We start from the raw sequence: 18,569 nt of genomic DNA, 5'->3' as shown, positions 1-18,569 counted from the left end.
TAGCACTGACAAACTGATAAGCAAGGAAGATAAACTTCTGCAAATATTCAAAGTACAAAGCAAGTTTGAACAGAGATCCCCACTCATTCAGCCTTATCATGAGGAAGGGCCAATGGTTTTTGCTCCAGAGGCATGGTGTACAGTTTGTCTACTTGTTAAACTTGGACAACTTTACTTAGATTAACTTTGACTAATTTAGGAATCTACTAAAGGGTAGGCCCACCTGTCCTAGACTCTGTTGTATGTACAGTATGTAAATGCAGTATGGTTCTTTTGCAGGGGGTTTACAATGCAGTTGCCAATTATGAGTGTGTGCGTGTGAAAGTCCAGGGTTACTGAAAAAAAGGTAGTAAATAAATGATCATTTTTAAAAATGAATTTACCGGTACTGTTTGGATGGCCTAGATCAATTTCAAACCGTTTACACAAACATCAATAAAGTTGAAATGTAGGAGCCTAAATTGAGTACATAGTCGTGTTGAGAGAGTAGAGACATCACAACACTTTGCCAGTCAAAATGTGTTGACATTTCTCCGCCCTCACACCTACGTCACTAACAATAAGTCCGGAAACGAGAGGGGAGCTGGGAATAGAAGTTTAGTTTATCTCACGCAAAGCTAAATTGTAACGAAGCCCTAGTGGGTGAAGGACTACAAGTCCCCCAAACGTTCTCTGTTGTTTGCAGCATCCCGTGCAAGATCCACAGATCGTGTTGAAGTGTACAGAGAACGTAGTGAGAATTGAAAACACGGGGTTAAGTTGTTGTAGTCTTCATCTTTCCTGCAAAGCACTCTCTTGAAACGTTGCCAAATAGCTGTTTTGCAACTGCAGCTCCTCCCTTGCAAGGTTTATCGCCACCACCCTCTCACTGGGGAGCGCCTATTACCTTTGGCTGTTCGCTCCTCCCGAGTCCAGTCAGTATCGTTAGCTAGTTAGCTAGCTAGCTAGCGACATCGAAAGATTGACCCATGTCCTCTGAAGAAGTCTCATCGATATCGGATTGGCTCTGGCTGAATTCCTGGTGGCTACTCTTGCCTTTCATCATGCTACTAGTTGTTGCTGCATTTATCGTTGCCTTCGTGTTGCTGCTCTACATGATATCACCACTAATAAGCCCCAAACCTCTGAAACTGAACGGGGCCCACGTCGTGGTAAGAGCATAACGACAGCAGCATTACATCAGGAGCAGTCATATCAAAAGTCAAATGATATTAAGCAACATGTTGACTTGTGCAGTTGTCTTTTTGTAAGAAAGCGTTAACTAGTTAACGGTTAGTGATTCATTCTGGCTAGCAATAAGCATAGAAAGACGCATACGTCAACAGCTTGCTGACCTGTGAAGGATGATGTCTGTCTGCAGATGACCTTTGCTCTAAATCGATCATTTATATCATCCATATGTGGACAGTTGTGCCATGGAGACGATGTGTATCGTTGTCTGTAAAAAAACGCATTGAGTTGTTCAGCGGCTGATTATGTTATATTAGGTGTGTGTGTGTCTCTGTTTTCATTACTGTTGCTTTTGCTTAATCTCATGCTAGTCATGTGGACTGCTTCAACACTGCCCATATTTGCCTTGTAGCATATTTTCTTACAGTAATAATCATAACAAGGCATGCTTATATGCAAGATGCAGGGTGGTGATATGTCTTACATACAGAGTATTGCTGGTAGTCTGGTGTCCCTACAAATTCTATTTAGGTGAATCCTGAACAGGTCCAGTGGCTCAGTGTTGTTTTTATGACGGCGCCTTACTGTGACTTTACATCCACATTGGAAAGCCCTTGCTTTGGTCGTCTCAATATTTGCCCTGATCCCACTATTGAATGAATTAATACAGCTGGATGTAGTGTTAGTTGATGGACCAGCTGGACTTCCAGCCCATTTATTCCTGTTACATCTCCTGGTGGTGTGTGCCAATGGCCAAGACAAGCCTCCCTGGCAACGCATTGCACCTGGACACAGGTTCCCTGTCTTCCCCCTCATAACCTAAGCCAAAATGATCCTTCATGTTGAATGCACTGAATCCATCTCTATGGGCTGATCTTCACTGAACTGTGTTGCTTCCTTGGACACCATTCTACTCTTTAGCTGTCCGTTCAGAGTCTACTCAGATTTTAGTCTGAACAATTAAGTTCTGTTTATGAGGCAGTATATGATTTTAATTAATAATGAAATACAGCTCAGGGTTCAGGAGGTGAGGCACTTTAAGAATTTAGAGTGCTTGAGAGAATATGTGTCTGTCTGACGGGTACATAGGGCTAGCGCATGAGGGTTTGCATTGCTGTATTTTACAAAGAATAAAACTCAAACCCACAAATGTTTATTGTTTCACATCTGCTATTTGCTTGTCTTATTTCAGGGCTCGTTCGTCATGATCATCTTTGTTCTATTTGTTCTGTCTTTAGTAGTGTCCTTGTTAAAGCATGACATGGCATGGTTACATCAGGGCATTATTTATTTAATGATAAAGCACCTGATAGCTCGCTGCCTTCAGAAATGTAGGTTATTGGAACCCCACACAGCAGAATGGTGACTTTCATATACTGCCAGGAAAGTTTACAAAGAGAAAGCAGTGACATTGTGTAGCCTTGCAGACTTATCTAGGTTATGTTGATGTCGGAGACTGGTTTGACAACATTATTGCCTGCTAGTGATATGCAAGATTACTGGAAATTAAGATCAAGTGAGTAAAGTTATTGTCAAAAATATCAACAAGGGGTGGGAATAACTATAGCCCAGCAGTATGACATTAGCATGAGACATTAGCCCCACTACAGTATATTGTGATCATCACAGATTTGGGATATGCTTGGCACCTGAATTTGTTACAGAACCTTTTACTGCAAATGTTGCCCCCAAAACAAAAATTCACAATTATAAACTTGTTTCTCCTAATGAGGTACTCACTCTGTTAATGTGATTTTAAAACACTTCCTAGTGCCACATCCTGGATAATGAATGCACTACCTTTAATTATCCAATAGGGCTAAAAGCCCACTCGAGACATGAATAAGTGAAACGTGTTGTTCTGTTGCCTCACCTACTTCCTGTTTGCCAACAGGTCACTGGCGGCTCCAGTGGAATTGGGAAGTGCATCGCCATCGAGTGCTACAAGCACGGGGCCTTCATCACATTGGTGGCACGCGATGAGGTGAGGACCGGACAGAGTTCTGTGGGCCGCCAGGATTGGGGGTTTTGATAGTTAGTCTCTTTCGAGACTCTTCCCATGGTTGAGGCTTTTAAGGGTTAAATCTGTTGCTTTACAAATCTGCATGGGCAGGTCTGCCTATTCTTACTCTATTGCCAGGGAATTAATTAACATTCAAATACCTTAAGGTGTTTAAGTACTGTATATACATGTATAATACACTTCACTCTACACAGCACACAGAAGACGTTTAATACCATATGGTTTGATCCGAACTGTCTTCATGTTCTCCCTGGTATTCTACTGATGGTAGTTGAATGACTGACTGTTTCCAAAGTGGGATGAAATGTAATATTCATTTAAATTTATGGGTGCCCATGTTGTTCAGTGTTAATAAGTATTGCCGTCTCTAAAGGTTTTTTGGAATTCATTTAATTATTTTGTGTGATTTTATATTTATCTCTTCACAGAGCAAGTTGCTCCAAGCAAAGAAGGAAATTGAAAATTTTGCCATAAATGATAAGCAGGTGGGTACCAATAGATGGCTCATTTCTGCATTTAGTGGAGGTAGTTCTGTAATTAAGAAAGCGTTGCCTCCTATTGATTTATTCTCTGCGTTCTCTGCCATATGTAGATGCTGTTTTCTGAGTAACATTGCACTTTATCATGTATTGCCAAATTAATCTTGTAGCTTTTTTACTTTTGTAGTTACCAAAGAATTTTTATAATTGTCTTTGTCCTTAGGTCGTGCTGTGCATATCAGTCGATGTGTCCAAGGATTATAGGCAAGTGGAGAGTGTCATCAAACAGGCATGTGAACATTTTGTCTGTAAAATCTCCACACGGGAATTCCATCAAATAGGTGATGTGTTGGGTTAATATGGGGTTGATGTGTTGGGCTAACATGGGGTTGATGTGTTGTGGCTTGCAGGCTCAGGAGAAACTGGGACCTGTTGACATGTTGGTGAACTGTGCCGGCAGCGCCCTCTCTGCGAAGTTTGAGGAGGTGGAGGTGGACCGTTTCCGGGTGAGTGGGGGTTTGTGGGTGTGTGTGTGTGTGTGTGTGTGTGTGTGTGTGTGTGTGTGTGTGTGTGTGTGTGGGTGTGGGTTGGGTTGGGTGGGGGGGGCTCTGTTTGAAGGACGTACAGGAAATATTGCAGGATAAAACATGTATCAAGTCACTTCATATATGAGTGGTACCAGAGGTGGGACAAAGTCAGTGTTTATCAAGTAACAAATAAGCTTCAAGTCTTAACGATGAAGTCCCGAGTCAAGTACCAAGTCAAGGCAGAGATGTCCAAAGCAAGTCCTGACGTCAAGGATGACCAAATCCAAAGTCCATGTTTCAAGTCTTAATCAAGTCATTGTGCAGTTAGTGTGCTTCATTTACTGAATGCCTTTTTAAAATATAAATAAACGGCATATTTTCAAATTAACACACCATACCAGACTTTCCAAATTGAAAGATTTTACAGGCCTAAAGATAAGAAGCTAAAGGAGTTGAAAAATCAGAATTAAGATTTAGAGTTAATAATGATTGAGAATATTCAATAATCAAATGAATATTATTTTCATTTGTATTTGTTGCTTTTAATTGGATTTAGGCTAAAATGTTAGCATTTCTGGTTGAATATACTTTTTTTCGATATCCCTTTCCCCCATGAATACAGGCCTCTGTACCAATACAGGCCATCTCTTTACCAATTTCCCCTGTGGACAAATGTTGTGGAGTGTCTCAGACTCTTAATTTGACTCTGATCTTATAACAATGGTTTGTGTTCAGAAAGTCAGAAAGACTTTAAAAAAGGGGGAATTGAAGGAGTTGAAAAATCAGAATTAAGGATCAGAGTAAATAATGATTGACAATATTCAAAAATCCAATGAATCTAGTTGAGAGCTTTTTTTTTACCATCAGGTTCAGGGTATTCCCAATGCGGATCGAACCATCAGGTTCAGGGTATTCGCAATGCGGGTCGAACCATCAGGTTCAGGGTATTCCCAATGCGGGTCGAACCATCAGGTTCAGGGTATTCCCAATGCAGATCGAACCATCAGGTTCAGGGTATTCGCATTGCGGATCGAACCATCAGGTTCAGGGTATTCCCAATGCAGATCGAACCATCAGGTTCAGGGTATTCGCATTGCGGATCGAAGCATCAGGTTCAGGGTATTCCCAATGCGGATCGAACCATCAGGTTCAGGGTATTCCCATTGCGGATCGAAGCATCAGGTTCAGGGTATTCGCAATGCGGATCGAAGCATCAGGTTCAGGGTATTCCCAATGCAGATCGAACCATCAGGTTCAGGGTATTCGCAATGCGGGTCGAACCATCAGGTTCAGGGTATTCCCAATGCGGATCGAAGCATCAGGTTCAGGGTATTCCCAATGCGGGTCGAACCATCAGGTTCAGGGTATTCGCATTGCGGATCGAACCATCAGGTTCAGGGTATTCCCAATGCGGATCGAAGCATCAGGTTCAGGGTATTCCCAATGCGGATCGAATGTTTGGTGTTCAGCTCCCTGGCAGAGGCTGCTGCTGCGTCTGTGACCAGGCACGTGACTTTGTTTGATTCCCCATTCCTCCTCAATTGAAGCCTTGGCTACTGCCAAGTGTGCAGCAGTATGGGCTTTGGGGGATTTCTGTACTCCCTAAAGGAACTGTGTTAAAGGGAAACTTTGGGTATTTTTTAACCTTGGCCGTATTTCCCATCTTTTTGGGTTGAAATTTTCACAAGGGACAAAAGCGATCAAAACCGGTTCAATATTGAGTTAAGCCCAATAAGTGGCAAGCGCACAACAGCTATACAATGTAATCTTATGGGGGATTAATCCGCATCAAACTAAAAAAACGTTTTCCCCCGCCACGAACAGGCTCATAATGTAAGTAAGTATGTAAGAACCAGACTTCATTGAAAGGACCCCTACAGAGATAGACCTGTGTCTGTTTACCTCAATAACAGTAAAGTAACTGCAGAAAATTATTGTTATTGAGGTACAGTTTTTGAGGTTAACAGGGGTATACAGTTATTGAGGGCCCTATTAATGATATGGTAGGTGATGGCAAGGTATGCATCCATGTTCATGGATGTCTACATACTGTATCTACGGTAAGGCACACTGCAGCAGCTTTCTCCACCATGGCCGTTAAAGCCTTAAGAAATTAAATTAGTGTTTTTATTAGTGTTGAATAAAAGCTGTGAAAAAATATTTTGGCATGTATCAATGATCATACACACCTGTCTTGTAGGCAGAACATATGTATGATCCAGTTTGTTGACAAACCCCCGAAAACCCTTCATTCCTCGACCAGGGTGAATGGCTGGCTGTCTTAACCACTATGTCAACCAAGGCCTCATCCAGTTGATGTTTCCTGGAACTTAGATCAAAACAACATAGAGACAAAACAAAGTTAAACAAACCATGTAAATAGGCTATGGATACAATTGTAATTCAAAATATGAAAATTGAAATTAGGCACATTTGCTTGTATCTATTTTTTTTTAGCATTAGCTAATTGGTTTAGCCACGTTACTACAGTAGCCTAGTCAGACTTGATGTTTGAGCTGTCCTTGAGCAATTCATCCACAACTCAGAATTGCTGCTAATTTATTTGATCATGACAGTCTGTCTTAATCAAAGAGCTCCTCAGGAGGGGTTATTACGTGGTGTAGGCAGTACGTTCACGACAGACGAGTTGGGAACTGAAACGCTTTACTTCTCCAGTGCCAAAGACACTCTTATCACCTCCTCTTCTTTGCTCTCAACTCCCTCCAAAACCTGTTTTGGCCCTGACTCCAAACAAAGCAGTGTAATCAGTACCATATTTTCCCGACTATAAACTCGCACCGTATATAAACTGCATCACAGTTTTTTTTAATGTAATTTTATAAAACAAACCTGTGTATTGACCGCAGCTTATTCAATGTTACATCATCCTGTTATGTAAAACGAAATGCCATATAGTTGTGGTGCAAGCACTACCAGCCATTTCAAAGTTGTATGGGATGGGCATTTCAGTCAAAAAATGCTACACCCTCTCCTCACACGTACGCACACACAGACATAGGCTACCTCATTCCCGCTCGCAGTGAAAACCATGCATTTATTAAGTGTTTATTTAGTGTTGTGGTGTTGTGGGAAAAAACACTAAATGTTTCATTTGAATCGTTAATAGATACCCTGGCAACTTCTGAATTAATGTGTTGGAGAAAGGCAAGGTGGAGGGGGGACTTCACCCCATTAATTCACTACTTGAGACTTCTTTGTATTTTAAAGTGTGCTATATAAATAAAATCCATTATTATTATTATTTATTATTACATTGGTATCAGAGTAAGCCCTCGCTCCACTGATATCCCATTATTTCTTTCAGGCTTGTTTGATGTGTATGTGGAGCCATTTAATCCACAGGTGGTTGTGATCACTCATTTCCATTTGATTTTCAATCTAAACTCAGCCATCTTAGAGTAGATGGGAGTCCCCAGCGGTCCTCCTGAAGCCTGGAGGTATTTTTTCATAGCTGCTTCTGGGGGTAGAAGGGGTAGACACTTTGCACTGATGCTCTTACTTTCAAATACTTGAAAGTAGGAAAAAACTGTTATTATGTGCTTTGAGAATTGTGTATAGTTATGATTAGGTATTGTGAAAGATTAGGTAGTGAGTGAAAATTAATAATTCGAGAATATATAGGCTCTTAGGTGTCTACAAAAAAAACGATTTGCAAGCTGCTACATTTGTATGTATTTCATGATGTTTCATGAACATCACATTGCTATTTCACATGGTTACATTACCTCACCACCCCTGTGATATCTGAATAGTGATCAATTCACCCAAAATGGCGTTTATCGCATCAAGACACAAAGATGAGAAAGAGATTACAGACTTAATTGACCTAAACGAACAAAGAGTTTAAAATCTGAACATAACTTCACATGAATGTGCAGCTACAGTGCCCTCCAGAATTAATGGCACCCTTTAGTAAAAATGAGCAAAACGTGATGCAATTTTTTTTTTTTATGGTTTATCCTCATGATCTTTTATTCAAAATATTCACAAAAATATAACCTTTAATTGAAGTAACATAACTGAAAGAAACATTAAATTCTTATCATGAAACAAATATTTTTCTCAAAAATATGTGTGCCACAATTATTGGCACCCCTTCCTTTAATATTTTGTGCAGCCTCCCTTTGCCAAGATAACAGCTCTGAGTCTTCTCCTATAATGCGTGATGAGGTTGGTGCGGGATCTGAAACCATTCCTCCATACAGTATCTCTCCAGATACTTCAGATTCCGAGTTTGACGCTTGTGGACACTCCTCTTCAGCTCATCACAGATTTTCTATGGGGTTTAGGTCGGGGGACTGTGATGGCCATGGCAAAACCTTTATTCTGCGGTCGGTAAACCATTTTTGTGTAGATTTTGAGGTGTGCTTTGGATCATTGTCCTAATGAAAGGTCCAACCACGGCCCATTTTAAGCTTCCTGGCAGAGGCTGTTATGTTTTCATTTAATGTCTGCTGGTATTTGATTGAGTCCATGTATCCTAACAAGATGTCCAGGGCCTTTGGAAGCAAAACAGCCCCACAACATCAAAGATCCGCCACCAAATTTCACAGTGGATGTGAGGTGCTTTTCTGTATGGCTATGTTTCTGTCTACGCCAAACCCACCTTTTGATGTTTGTAGCCAAAAAGCTCTATTTTGGTCTCATCTGACCATATAACCCGGTCCCATTGAAAGTCCCAGTAACATTTGGCAAACTGTAGGCGCTTTCGTTTGTTGTTGATTGACAGCAGAGGCTTTTTTCTGGCAACCCTCCCAAACAACTTGTGGTGATGTAGGTGGCATCTGATGGTAGTTTTGGAGACTTTCTGAAGACTCACCTAACCTCTGCAATTCTCCAGCTGTGGATCCTTGGAGATTATTTTGCCAGTCGAACCATCCTCCTCACGGTGCGTGGGGTCAATGTACAGACACGTCCTCTTCCAGGCTGATTCTAAACTTCTTAATTATTGCCATGATCGTGGAAATGGGTATTTTCAACCATTTAGAGATTTTCTTATATCCATTTCCTGATTTGTGCAGCTCAACAACTTTTCGTTGCACATTGTCACTGTGTTCTTGGGTCTTTCCCATAGTGATGAGTGACTAAGGGAATTTGACCTGTGTGACACTCATATTTATAGCCCAGTGAAACAGGAAGTCATGGTTGACCACTTAAGAGTTCCTAATCCTAAAGTGAACTTAAAAATGTAAAACATGATTGGAAATATATTTCAGTTAGATTATAATTATAAGATGTTCTAGGGGTGCCAATAATTGTGTCACAATGTTTAATGTAAAAATAAAACATTTCTTTCAATAATTTTACTTCAATAAAAAGGTAAGATTTTTGTGAATATTTTGAGGATAAACAGAAAATACATTTTTCAAAGCCTGTTTTGCTCATATTCACTAAGGGTGCCAATAATTCTGGAGGGCACTGTAAATTATAAAATGAATGAATATTTCTCACTTAATTTGGAGTAATTTTTTTTGCAGCGTTTCAGAAATATGAGGAATGGCTGGGGAAAAATGAAAAACACTTTCAGAAATATATATATATTCCAAATATACATGCACGTTTCTGAGGTCATCCTTATGGTGATTTATTATTGTATTTGTAAGTTTTATAATGTCTTTTAGTCTGTCGTTTTCTTTTCAAAGTTTGTCATTCTTCATGGATGTTCATAGCCAACCTGATCCAGTTCCACTGTTTAACTGGTGAGAGGCAACAGATGACACACAAGAGACAGTGGGAAAAACAACTGATTGGCAGGCCGCAATTGCAAAAGTTGCAATGATAATTTAATTAGCAAGATGAGTAAACTTAGCCGACTAGCACACTTAAGTTAGACTTTAAGCACCTTTAAATAGAGTTCTTCTTGCTAGTACCGTTGCCTTGCGCTTGCTATCGGGGGCTCAGCCCTTGGGATCAGTGAAGCCCTTTGAGACTAATGTCTATGGTTAATGGCACTATATAAATCATTGAATTTAATTGAACAGCTGTACCTATCCTCTAGGTGCATAAGTGTACATGCTGTCGTCTGCGTCTCCCCTCTATGAGCAGTGTAAGATACATTTGAATTATCAAATGTATCTTGAATTATCAAATGTATCAAATGAAGTATATCAAATGAAAAAATCAGTCAGAGACAGCAAGTTAAATTCACGTGGAAAATGTAAAGCCAGACGAGAGAGCAAGTTAAAACTGGGACAGAGGGCTGTGACAAAGGGCAGCGAAAAGAGAAATCATAAGTGGTCAGTCTGTGGCGCAGATAAAGGAACGTTTTCAGACGATAAAGATGTGTCAGCAGATGAAAAGCAGAAGTTCTGTAAATGGAAAATACCACAAGAATCATGTGTTATTACTATGTGCAGAGTGGACGAGACAGTATTTCACAATCTTAAGATCGATAGATGGGCGGCCCAGGGGTCCAGAGTGACATCACTGGATTAGGCCTTAAAAGTTTGAGCATCCCCTGTATCAGATCAGAATGCATTCTCCAGCTTGCTTGACTGTACTTGATTGTCTGTTGGGCGAGTTGTATTGTGTCAGTATCTACCAGTAAAACGTATCTTGTTACAACAAATTGCTTCGTATGGTGGTTCCTCTCCAAAACAACACGCAAGAGTGAAAAATACTCTTACAGCAGGCTCTCTGCGCTCATGTTCTGATGACCTGCGTCTGCCTCCAATAGAAACTGATGGAGGTGAACTACCTGGGCAGCGTCTACCCGACCCGGGCCGTCATCACCACCATGAAGGAGCGCAGGATGGGCCGCATCATGTTCGTCTCCTCCCAGGCCGGACAGCTCGGCCTGTTCGGCTACACCGCCTACTCCCCGTCCAAGTTCGCCCTGCGGGGCCTGGCCGAGTCTCTGCAGATGGAGGTGAGGAGGGGGGGGGGGGGGGGGGGGTCGCACACTCAAAGTCCTTGGGGGTGTCTGTGGGCCAGTCACAGCCCAGCTACGCTAACCATTACATAACCATTACATAACCATACATAACCATACATAACCATTACATAACCATTACATAACCATACATAACCATTACATAACCTTACATAACCATTACATAACCATTACATAACCATACATAACCATTACATAACCATTACATAACCATACATAACCATTACATAACCATACATAACCATTACATAACCATACATAACCATACATAACCATTACATAACCTTACATAACCAGTACATAACCATTACATAACCATTACATGACCATTACATAACCTTACATAACCTTACATATGAACGTTATAGTCAGCACAGGATGTGAAGTCACACTTCTTTAACTTGGGAATTTATATTTTTGTATCATATTTTTCAGGTCAGTTTTGTGGGGAATGTAATGGAGAAATCATCATGAGTGTTTATAACTTTATTTTGTGGTAATAATGGGTCTGTTGCCTGCAGATGAAGCCCTATAACATCTACGTGACGGTGGCCTACCCCCCTGACACTGACACCCCTGGCCTGGCAGAGGAGAATAAGCTGAAGGTGAGACGGACCAATCGAAGGCCTGCATGTCATTCTCATTACTATATGAAGATGAAGTCCAGTGTGATTTGATTGGTAAAACTGACACTCTTGCTGCACGCTGTTATTAAACGTGGTTTTTCCCCTCGCAGCCCTTAGAAACTAAGCTGATCTCTGAGACGTCAGGGGTGTGCCAGCCAGACCAGGTGGCCAAAATATTTGTCAAGGACACTGTGGTAAGGAAAAAGTGAGAGGCAGACATGCTGATTGTGTCTGTCTGTCTGTCTCAGAGTATGTGAGTTCATGAGTGACGAATGAAGACTTGCAGTGTCCTTTATAGTTCTAGTGCTTTTGCATAAGTAATAGGTGTAAATGCGTAATAATGAATAAATAGGTACAGTATGTAGTATGTGAATGTAATTGAATGTACATAAGTGTGCTAGTCTTTATCTTTCATGCTGTTGGAGAAAAAGTATAATGACAGGGTCTTGAGGAAAATCACTTCTCTGCTGGACCATAAAATCTCTCCCTTAGATGTATTTGTATGTGTGTTAAGTTCTATAGCTTGTGTGTAACCTGTGTGTGTGTGTGTGTGTGTGTGTGTGTGTGTGTGTGTGTGTGTGTGTGTGTGTGTGTGTGTGTGTGTGTGTGTGTGTTTTGCAGCAGGGGAACTTCAGCAGTTCAGTGGGGCCTGATGGCTATATGCTGTCCGCTCTCACCTGCGGGATGAGTCCAGTCACGTCCATCACAGAGGGACTACAGCAGGTACAGTACACACTGCTTCAGTACAGACTGTGTGCTCCTCCTGAGAGTCCAAACTAGCCAGTATTAGCAGAGAGAAAAATCACTTCTGCAGCCAAGGAACATGGGTACTACTGAGTAGGGTTTCTGTTAGCCAGTAAGGTTTCTGCCAGGTAGAATTTATATATCTAAAATATAAATATACCGTTACGGTTTGACTGAATGGTGAGCGTGATACGGCGAAATGGATGATAAAAAGCTTCTGAATGGAAAGTTTACTTTTAAAAGTTGTGTTGTGCAAAAGAAGCGAGCTTCACTATTGTCTGAAAATGTCAACAGGCTTGTCTGTTTGAGTACCGTATTTTCCGCACTATAAGGCGCACTTAAAAGCCTTTAATTTAAAAAAAAAAACGACACTGCGCCTTATAATCGGGAGCGCCTTGTATATGGATTAATTCTGGTTGTGCTTACTGACCTCGAAGCGATTTTGTGTAACTACAAAGCCGCACCGCTTGCAGCATTACGGCTACCGTAGTCAGGAGCGTTGCGAAGTAAGTGTGTGTGTAAAAGGACCCCAAAATGGCACCTGTCAAGAGACACGCGTACGACGCGGACTTCAAACTTAAGGCTATCAGTCACGCAGTAGAACATGGAAATAGAGCAGCTGCAAGAGAATTCCACATTAATGAATCAATGGTACGGAAGTGGAGGAAGCAAGAAGATGACCTGCGCCAGGTAAAGAAGACCACACAGAGTTTCCGAGGGAACAAAGCAAGATGGCCACAGTTAGAGGACAAAATTGAACAGTGGGTTATTGAACAGAGAGCAGCAGGTAGAAGCGTCTCTACAGTCTCTATTCGACTGAAGGCAACAGCGTTAGCACGGGACATGAACATCAATGACTTTCGAGGCGCTCCTTCTTGGTGCTTTCGTTTTATGAAAAGACGTAATCTCTCCATCCGCACACGAACTACCGTCTCGCAGCAACTGCCAAAAGATTACCAAGAAAAGCTGGCCAATTTCCACGCATACTGCAAAAAAAAGATCACTGAAAAGAAGATTCGGCCAGAGCACATCACCAACATGGATGAGGTTCCCCTCACCTTTGATATCCCCGTGAACCGCACCGTGGAGAAAACAGGGACCAGAACGGTGTCTATACGCACCACAGGGAACGAGAAGTCATCCTTCACTGTAGTTCTCGGTTGCCAGGCTAATGGCCAGAAACTTTTACCCATGGTCATTTTCAAGAGGAAGACTTTGCCAAAAGAAAAGTTTCCAGCCGGCGTCATCATCAAAGCTAACCCGAAGGGCTGGATGGACGAGGAAAAGATGAGTGAGTGGCTGAGAGAAATTTACGTCAAGAGACCGGATGGCTTTTTCCACAAATCTCCGTCCCTATTGATCTGCGACTCCATGCGCGCCCATCTCACCGATGCTGTCAAAAACAAAGTGAAGCAAACTAATTCGGAGCTTGCCATCATTCCGGGAGGATTAACTAAAGAACTCCAGCCGCTAGATATTGGTGTCAACAGAGCGTTCAAAGTTAAACTGCGAGCTGCGTGGGAGCAGTGGATGACAGAAGGCGAACACACATTCACCAAGACAGGGAGACAGCGCCAGGCGACTTACGCTACTATCTGCCAATGGATCGTGGATGCCTGGGCTAAGATATCAGTCTCAACTGTTGTCCGAGCTTTCACGAAGGCCGGAATCATCACTGAACTGCCAGGTAACAGCAACGACACTGACTCTGACTCGGATAATGACGAGAGGGATCCGGGCATGCTGGATGCCGTAATCGCCCAACTGTTAAACTCGGACACTGAAGATGAAGAATTTGAGGGATTTGTGGATTAGGAATGAACTGAATGAACTGAAAAAGTTGTGTTGTATTTTGTATTTTACGTGTTATAACTGAACAATTTTGAGAGTTATTGCGAATACGCTAACGTTTGATTTAGCGGTATCAGACTTTTTTTTTTTTACGTGTTACAACTGAACAAGGTTGGGAGTTATTGTGAATACGCTCATTAACGTTTGAACAATGTTGAGAGTTATTGTGAATACGCTAACGTTTGATTTAGCGGTATCAGACTGTTTTTTTTTTACATGTTACAACTAAACAAGTTTGGTAAAGTTTGACTGACTGACTGTTTTGTTTCGCTTAATGCACCTTATAGTCTGGTGCGCTTTATATATAAAAAAAGATCGAAAATAGACCATTAATTGACAGTGCGCCTTATAATCCAGGGCGCCCTATAGTGCGGAAAATACGGTAGCTGGCTGAAAGCAAAGAAGTAGTAGGCTTACCTTTTATTGGTTACCTAACTGTTACGATTCATTGTTTCTGAAATAAGAGGCCTGACTGCTATGTTCCCAGCAAACTTGAAAAAAAGAAAATATTAAGCCATGGTTTAACTGCACTATAGACTGAGTCCTTGTTTACCTGAAATGTGCACTTTATAATTTTATTTTGTACCGCCTGTTTGGCAATGTTGTTTTTCAATAAAATAAAACATTTGCATAAAGCAAGCTAATCCACTTTTCCATGTTGATAAGAGCATTAAAATGAAAAAAAAATGATGGAAAAAAATAAATGAAGGGACATTTAGAATAGATACAAATTTGCGATTAATTTTGAGTTAACTATGACATAAATGCGATTAATCGCGATTGAATATTGTAATCATTTGACAGCACTAATATATATTATCTTATTATTATCTTGTTTTATTGATGGATGCGAGTCACAAAATCTGACTGTTTCTCTCTCCCATTAGACGGTGTGGGGAGAACGTTCCATTCCAGCACTAGTGTTGCGAGTAGAGATGAGTGCTCATGTTGCTGTGCTTCCTCTGTCTCCTCTAGATCGTGACCATGGGGCTCTTCCGCACCATCGCCCTCTTCTACCTGGGCAGCTTCGACAGCATCGTGCGCCGCTGCATGATCCAGAGGGAGCAGCAGTCCAGAGCTGCCGAAAAGAAGGAGTAACACGGAACCCCCTCCTCTCCCCCCCATCACTCACACATTCCCACCCCACCCCACCCCCCTCCTCTCCCCCCCCCGCAGCAGCACCATCCCCTGCCCAGAGATGCTAAATTAGCCCCCTACCCCGCTAGCTGCAGCAGGCAGATGATGACTCTCCCTCAGCTCACCAGAGGAGGGCCACGCACACAGCAAGCAGGGGCCTGCCCACCGGAGTCATGTAGTGCGCACCGCGGCAGGTGGCCACCGTCTCTCCGCAGGTGGCCATCGTCTTTCCGCTTGTCTTGTCTTGTCTGTCTGTCTGTCTGTCTGTGTCTCCTGTGGTTCTGTGGGAGTGTGTGTTGTTTGTTGTTCTCATCATTCTTAATTGTTATTCTTCGAAGGAATCGATATTTAATTTCAGAAGAGATTGATTCTTCAGGTGACACTGTTTGAGGTTATGTGGAAGCCTGTGTGTGTGTGTGTCTGTGTCTGTGTCTGTGTCTGTGTGTCAATGCCTGTTAAACATTTGACATAGTTTTGGGAGAGAGGATGTCTAAAGCATTTCTGTGGCCACAAGTGTGTGCTTCCCACAGCTCTCTCATTCCTTGCATGCTGCAAAAGCTGAAAACGTGACGGCCAGCCGGACCGAGAGCTTTTGTTTGTTTTGTGAATGAGTAACTCAGTGAGTGCTTTAGAAGAGCTCTCTCTGTCCATCTAAAGCACATCTTTACACACAACAAAGCTAGTTGCACAGTTTCCACAGAAGTCATAGAAGAGAGCTGTGTAGGAGTGTAGTGTCGCTTTATGGTAGTGCGTTATAGTGGGGCGCCACGCTGGAAGAAAAAGAGCCTCGTGCCATGCGGCTTTCTGCCGGAGTTTGTTACGTCGTGTGATTATGCCAAATGTCTACTCGTCCCCTCAGAAGCATTCGGGGGTCTTTGCGGGCGAAGCACTCCTCATGTAGAGGGTCCACCCCTCACATCCCTTTATAAAAGCAGAAATATTCACTCTTTGTCTCGAAACACACGCTCACACGCTCTCTTTGTCTGTATATATGCTATATTCTATATGGAAGGGTGTATGCGCCCAGATGTCTTGTAGAGTAGAACTTTACAAGCCTTACCTTGTATGCTTATGTTGGCAGTCCTGATGGAGATGTTTACGGGGTGTGTGTGTGTGTGCGTGTGTGCGTGCGCGTGCTTATGTGAATGTGTGGATGCAAGTTAGTGTAGGTTTTACATGACCTCAGGAGCTCTGTGATAATTGTGATTGCTGGATGGTGTCAGTGAAAGCCATGTCAGGGGGATTAGACTCGCAGGTACGAGTCATTGCCTCCATTGGCCAGAGGAGGGAGCTGGAGAGCTGATATTTGAATGGCTGAGGGCTTTTTCGTGTGCTGCACGCTGGTGGTTAGTGCTCTTCCTGGGCGCTGACATCGACTGTCTAGTGATTTAGTCAGTGATAATGAAACATCTCTGACCAGCTGCAGTCAGACAAACCCTCTGGTAGTTTCTAGCTGTGCTGTTGTCTTTTCAGAGAGAACTTGTCCAGCCTTGGGCAAATGTGGCCTTCAGGTGGTGACCGATTGAGGCGTCAGATCGAGGATGCCATTTCAACACGTTGTCCCGCACATTTATTAAAAATTTTTTAGTGGACACATGCATCACAGAAATGACTGCAGCTCAGGGGAAGCCGCCCCCCCCCCCCCCACTCATCCTCATTTGCCACAAGTCTGGACGTCTCCTCTGTAGACCAGGAAGGCACTGCTGATTCTGAGTGGACCAGGTGGATGGTTTCAGTAAGTGTGTGTGGTGTTCTCAGTCAAGTCCCCTCTGACCCCCTTCCTCTATTATCTCTGTGTCACTCCATTCCCTGTCACTCAAACACAGTACACTAAAGAAGACGGGAGACAGAGAGCAGTGAAGGATGAAAGAGAGAGGTTGTCTTCCTTTTTTTTTTTTTTAAAGCATCACTTGGGAAGAATGTACTGCTAATACAAACCACACTATTGGGGGGGAAATAATAGATATTTGCTTTGTTGTTGTTGTTGTTGTTTGTTTGTTTTGTTTATATTGTCTTTGGAAATGGCTTCACCTCATCCCAATGGCAAGTTTTGAGAATCAGCTGGCTTAGTGTAGTGTTGATTTCGGTTTCAGTTGAATCAGATTCAGTCGATTGCATTTGTTCGGCCCGTGCTGCGCTGCTGCTGTTTAGAGAAATGAAGCGAAGGCGGTCAGGCGCTACTGGCTTGGCGGCCCATTCTGCTGGAAGAGCCTTAAGAGATACGCTGCATTCAGTAATACAACGCCTAGACGAATGGATCCGTCCACAGCAAAATGTGGCTTAAATTCGCTTTAGGTTCGCAGTCTTTCGTTTGATTAAATCCATTTTTTTGTCCATTGGGATATATATTGCTTACTCAACTCATCTTGATTTTTGTGTCGTTGCTGTTGTTTTTTTGCTTTGCCCTTTTTTTTTTTTTTTTACAGAAGGCCTTAGTATGACCCAAAATATGAAAGTGAGAATGCTTGACTCGGTCTGATGATGTTCTCATTTGATGTTGGCACAAGGCGGGGGCATTCTCCAGCACAGCATAGCGATCTGTATCAGGTGCTGATTAGCCGGTTTTAAACACGCATGATCGCCGTCTCATTCTCAAAGTAGCGACTTTTAATTCAATAGCCAGTTGGTACGTAGCTAGCTCCCAGAGAAGCAATCATTTTACCCTGATGTTTTATTTTCAACACCTTTTTAAGCTATGCAAAACTAGCCTAAGCTCACCGTGTATTCAAACATCACATAAGACAATTCCTGTGCAACATTCCTTATCGAGGCTAAGCTCTAGATTTCCTTTTTGTTATGTACGGCTGAGAGGTATTTAAAAAAGAAAACTGAGTTTATTACCACTAAAACACTGGAATGCATTCCTTTTTGTTGCCGTCTTCTAGGTCTCTTATCCTCTGTTGCGCCTTTTGCTTTTATCGTTTGTGTTGCCATACTTGTATAAATTTCACCTTGTGTGCCATTGAGAAGTAAAGAAAAGGATAAAGTTGTTGCTTTGTCTTATTTTCTTACATGATACAAAATAAATAACTTTGGAAAATCTAGCCTCTGCATCTCTCTGTTTTCTTTCATGTGGTGTGTGTGTGTGTGTGAGCGAGA

At 42.2% G+C, this 18,569-nt stretch overlaps 1 protein-coding gene across 1 annotated transcript; it reads left to right on the top strand.

Moving 5' to 3' along the window:
- Positions 1–625: 625 nt before the first annotated feature.
- kdsr (3-ketodihydrosphingosine reductase) lies at positions 626–18,514 on the top strand. Its single transcript, XM_012817524.3, has 10 exons — positions 626–1,151; positions 3,065–3,154; positions 3,622–3,678; positions 3,896–3,961; positions 4,083–4,178; positions 10,897–11,088; positions 11,634–11,717; positions 11,849–11,932; positions 12,360–12,461; positions 15,309–18,514. The coding sequence occupies exons 1-10, from the start codon at positions 969–971 to the stop codon at positions 15,429–15,431; spliced, it is 1,077 nt and encodes a 358-aa protein (XP_012672978.1). The 5' UTR covers positions 626–968; the 3' UTR covers positions 15,432–18,514.
- Positions 18,515–18,569: the final 55 nt, after the last annotated feature.

This window comes from Clupea harengus, chromosome 25 (genome assembly GCF_900700415.2).
Source record: "Clupea harengus chromosome 25, Ch_v2.0.2, whole genome shotgun sequence".
Taxonomy (NCBI): domain Eukaryota; kingdom Metazoa; phylum Chordata; class Actinopteri; order Clupeiformes; family Clupeidae; genus Clupea; species Clupea harengus.
Note: the sequence above shows the minus strand (reverse complement) of the source record. Positions and strands in the feature narration are given on the sequence as shown.

Excerpts from the sequence above, each read along its gene's own strand:
- kdsr (XM_012817524.3), top strand. The coding sequence starts at position 969 with ATGTCCTCTGAAGAAGTCTCATCGATATCGGATTGGCTCTGGCTGAAT. Across the intron at positions 11,718-11,848 it reads CAGAGGAGAATAAGCTGAAG|CCCTTAGAAACTAAGCTGAT; the intron begins GTGAGACGGACC and ends TTCCCCTCGCAG. Across the intron at positions 12,462-15,308 it reads TCACAGAGGGACTACAGCAG|ATCGTGACCATGGGGCTCTT; the intron begins GTACAGTACACA and ends TGTCTCCTCTAG.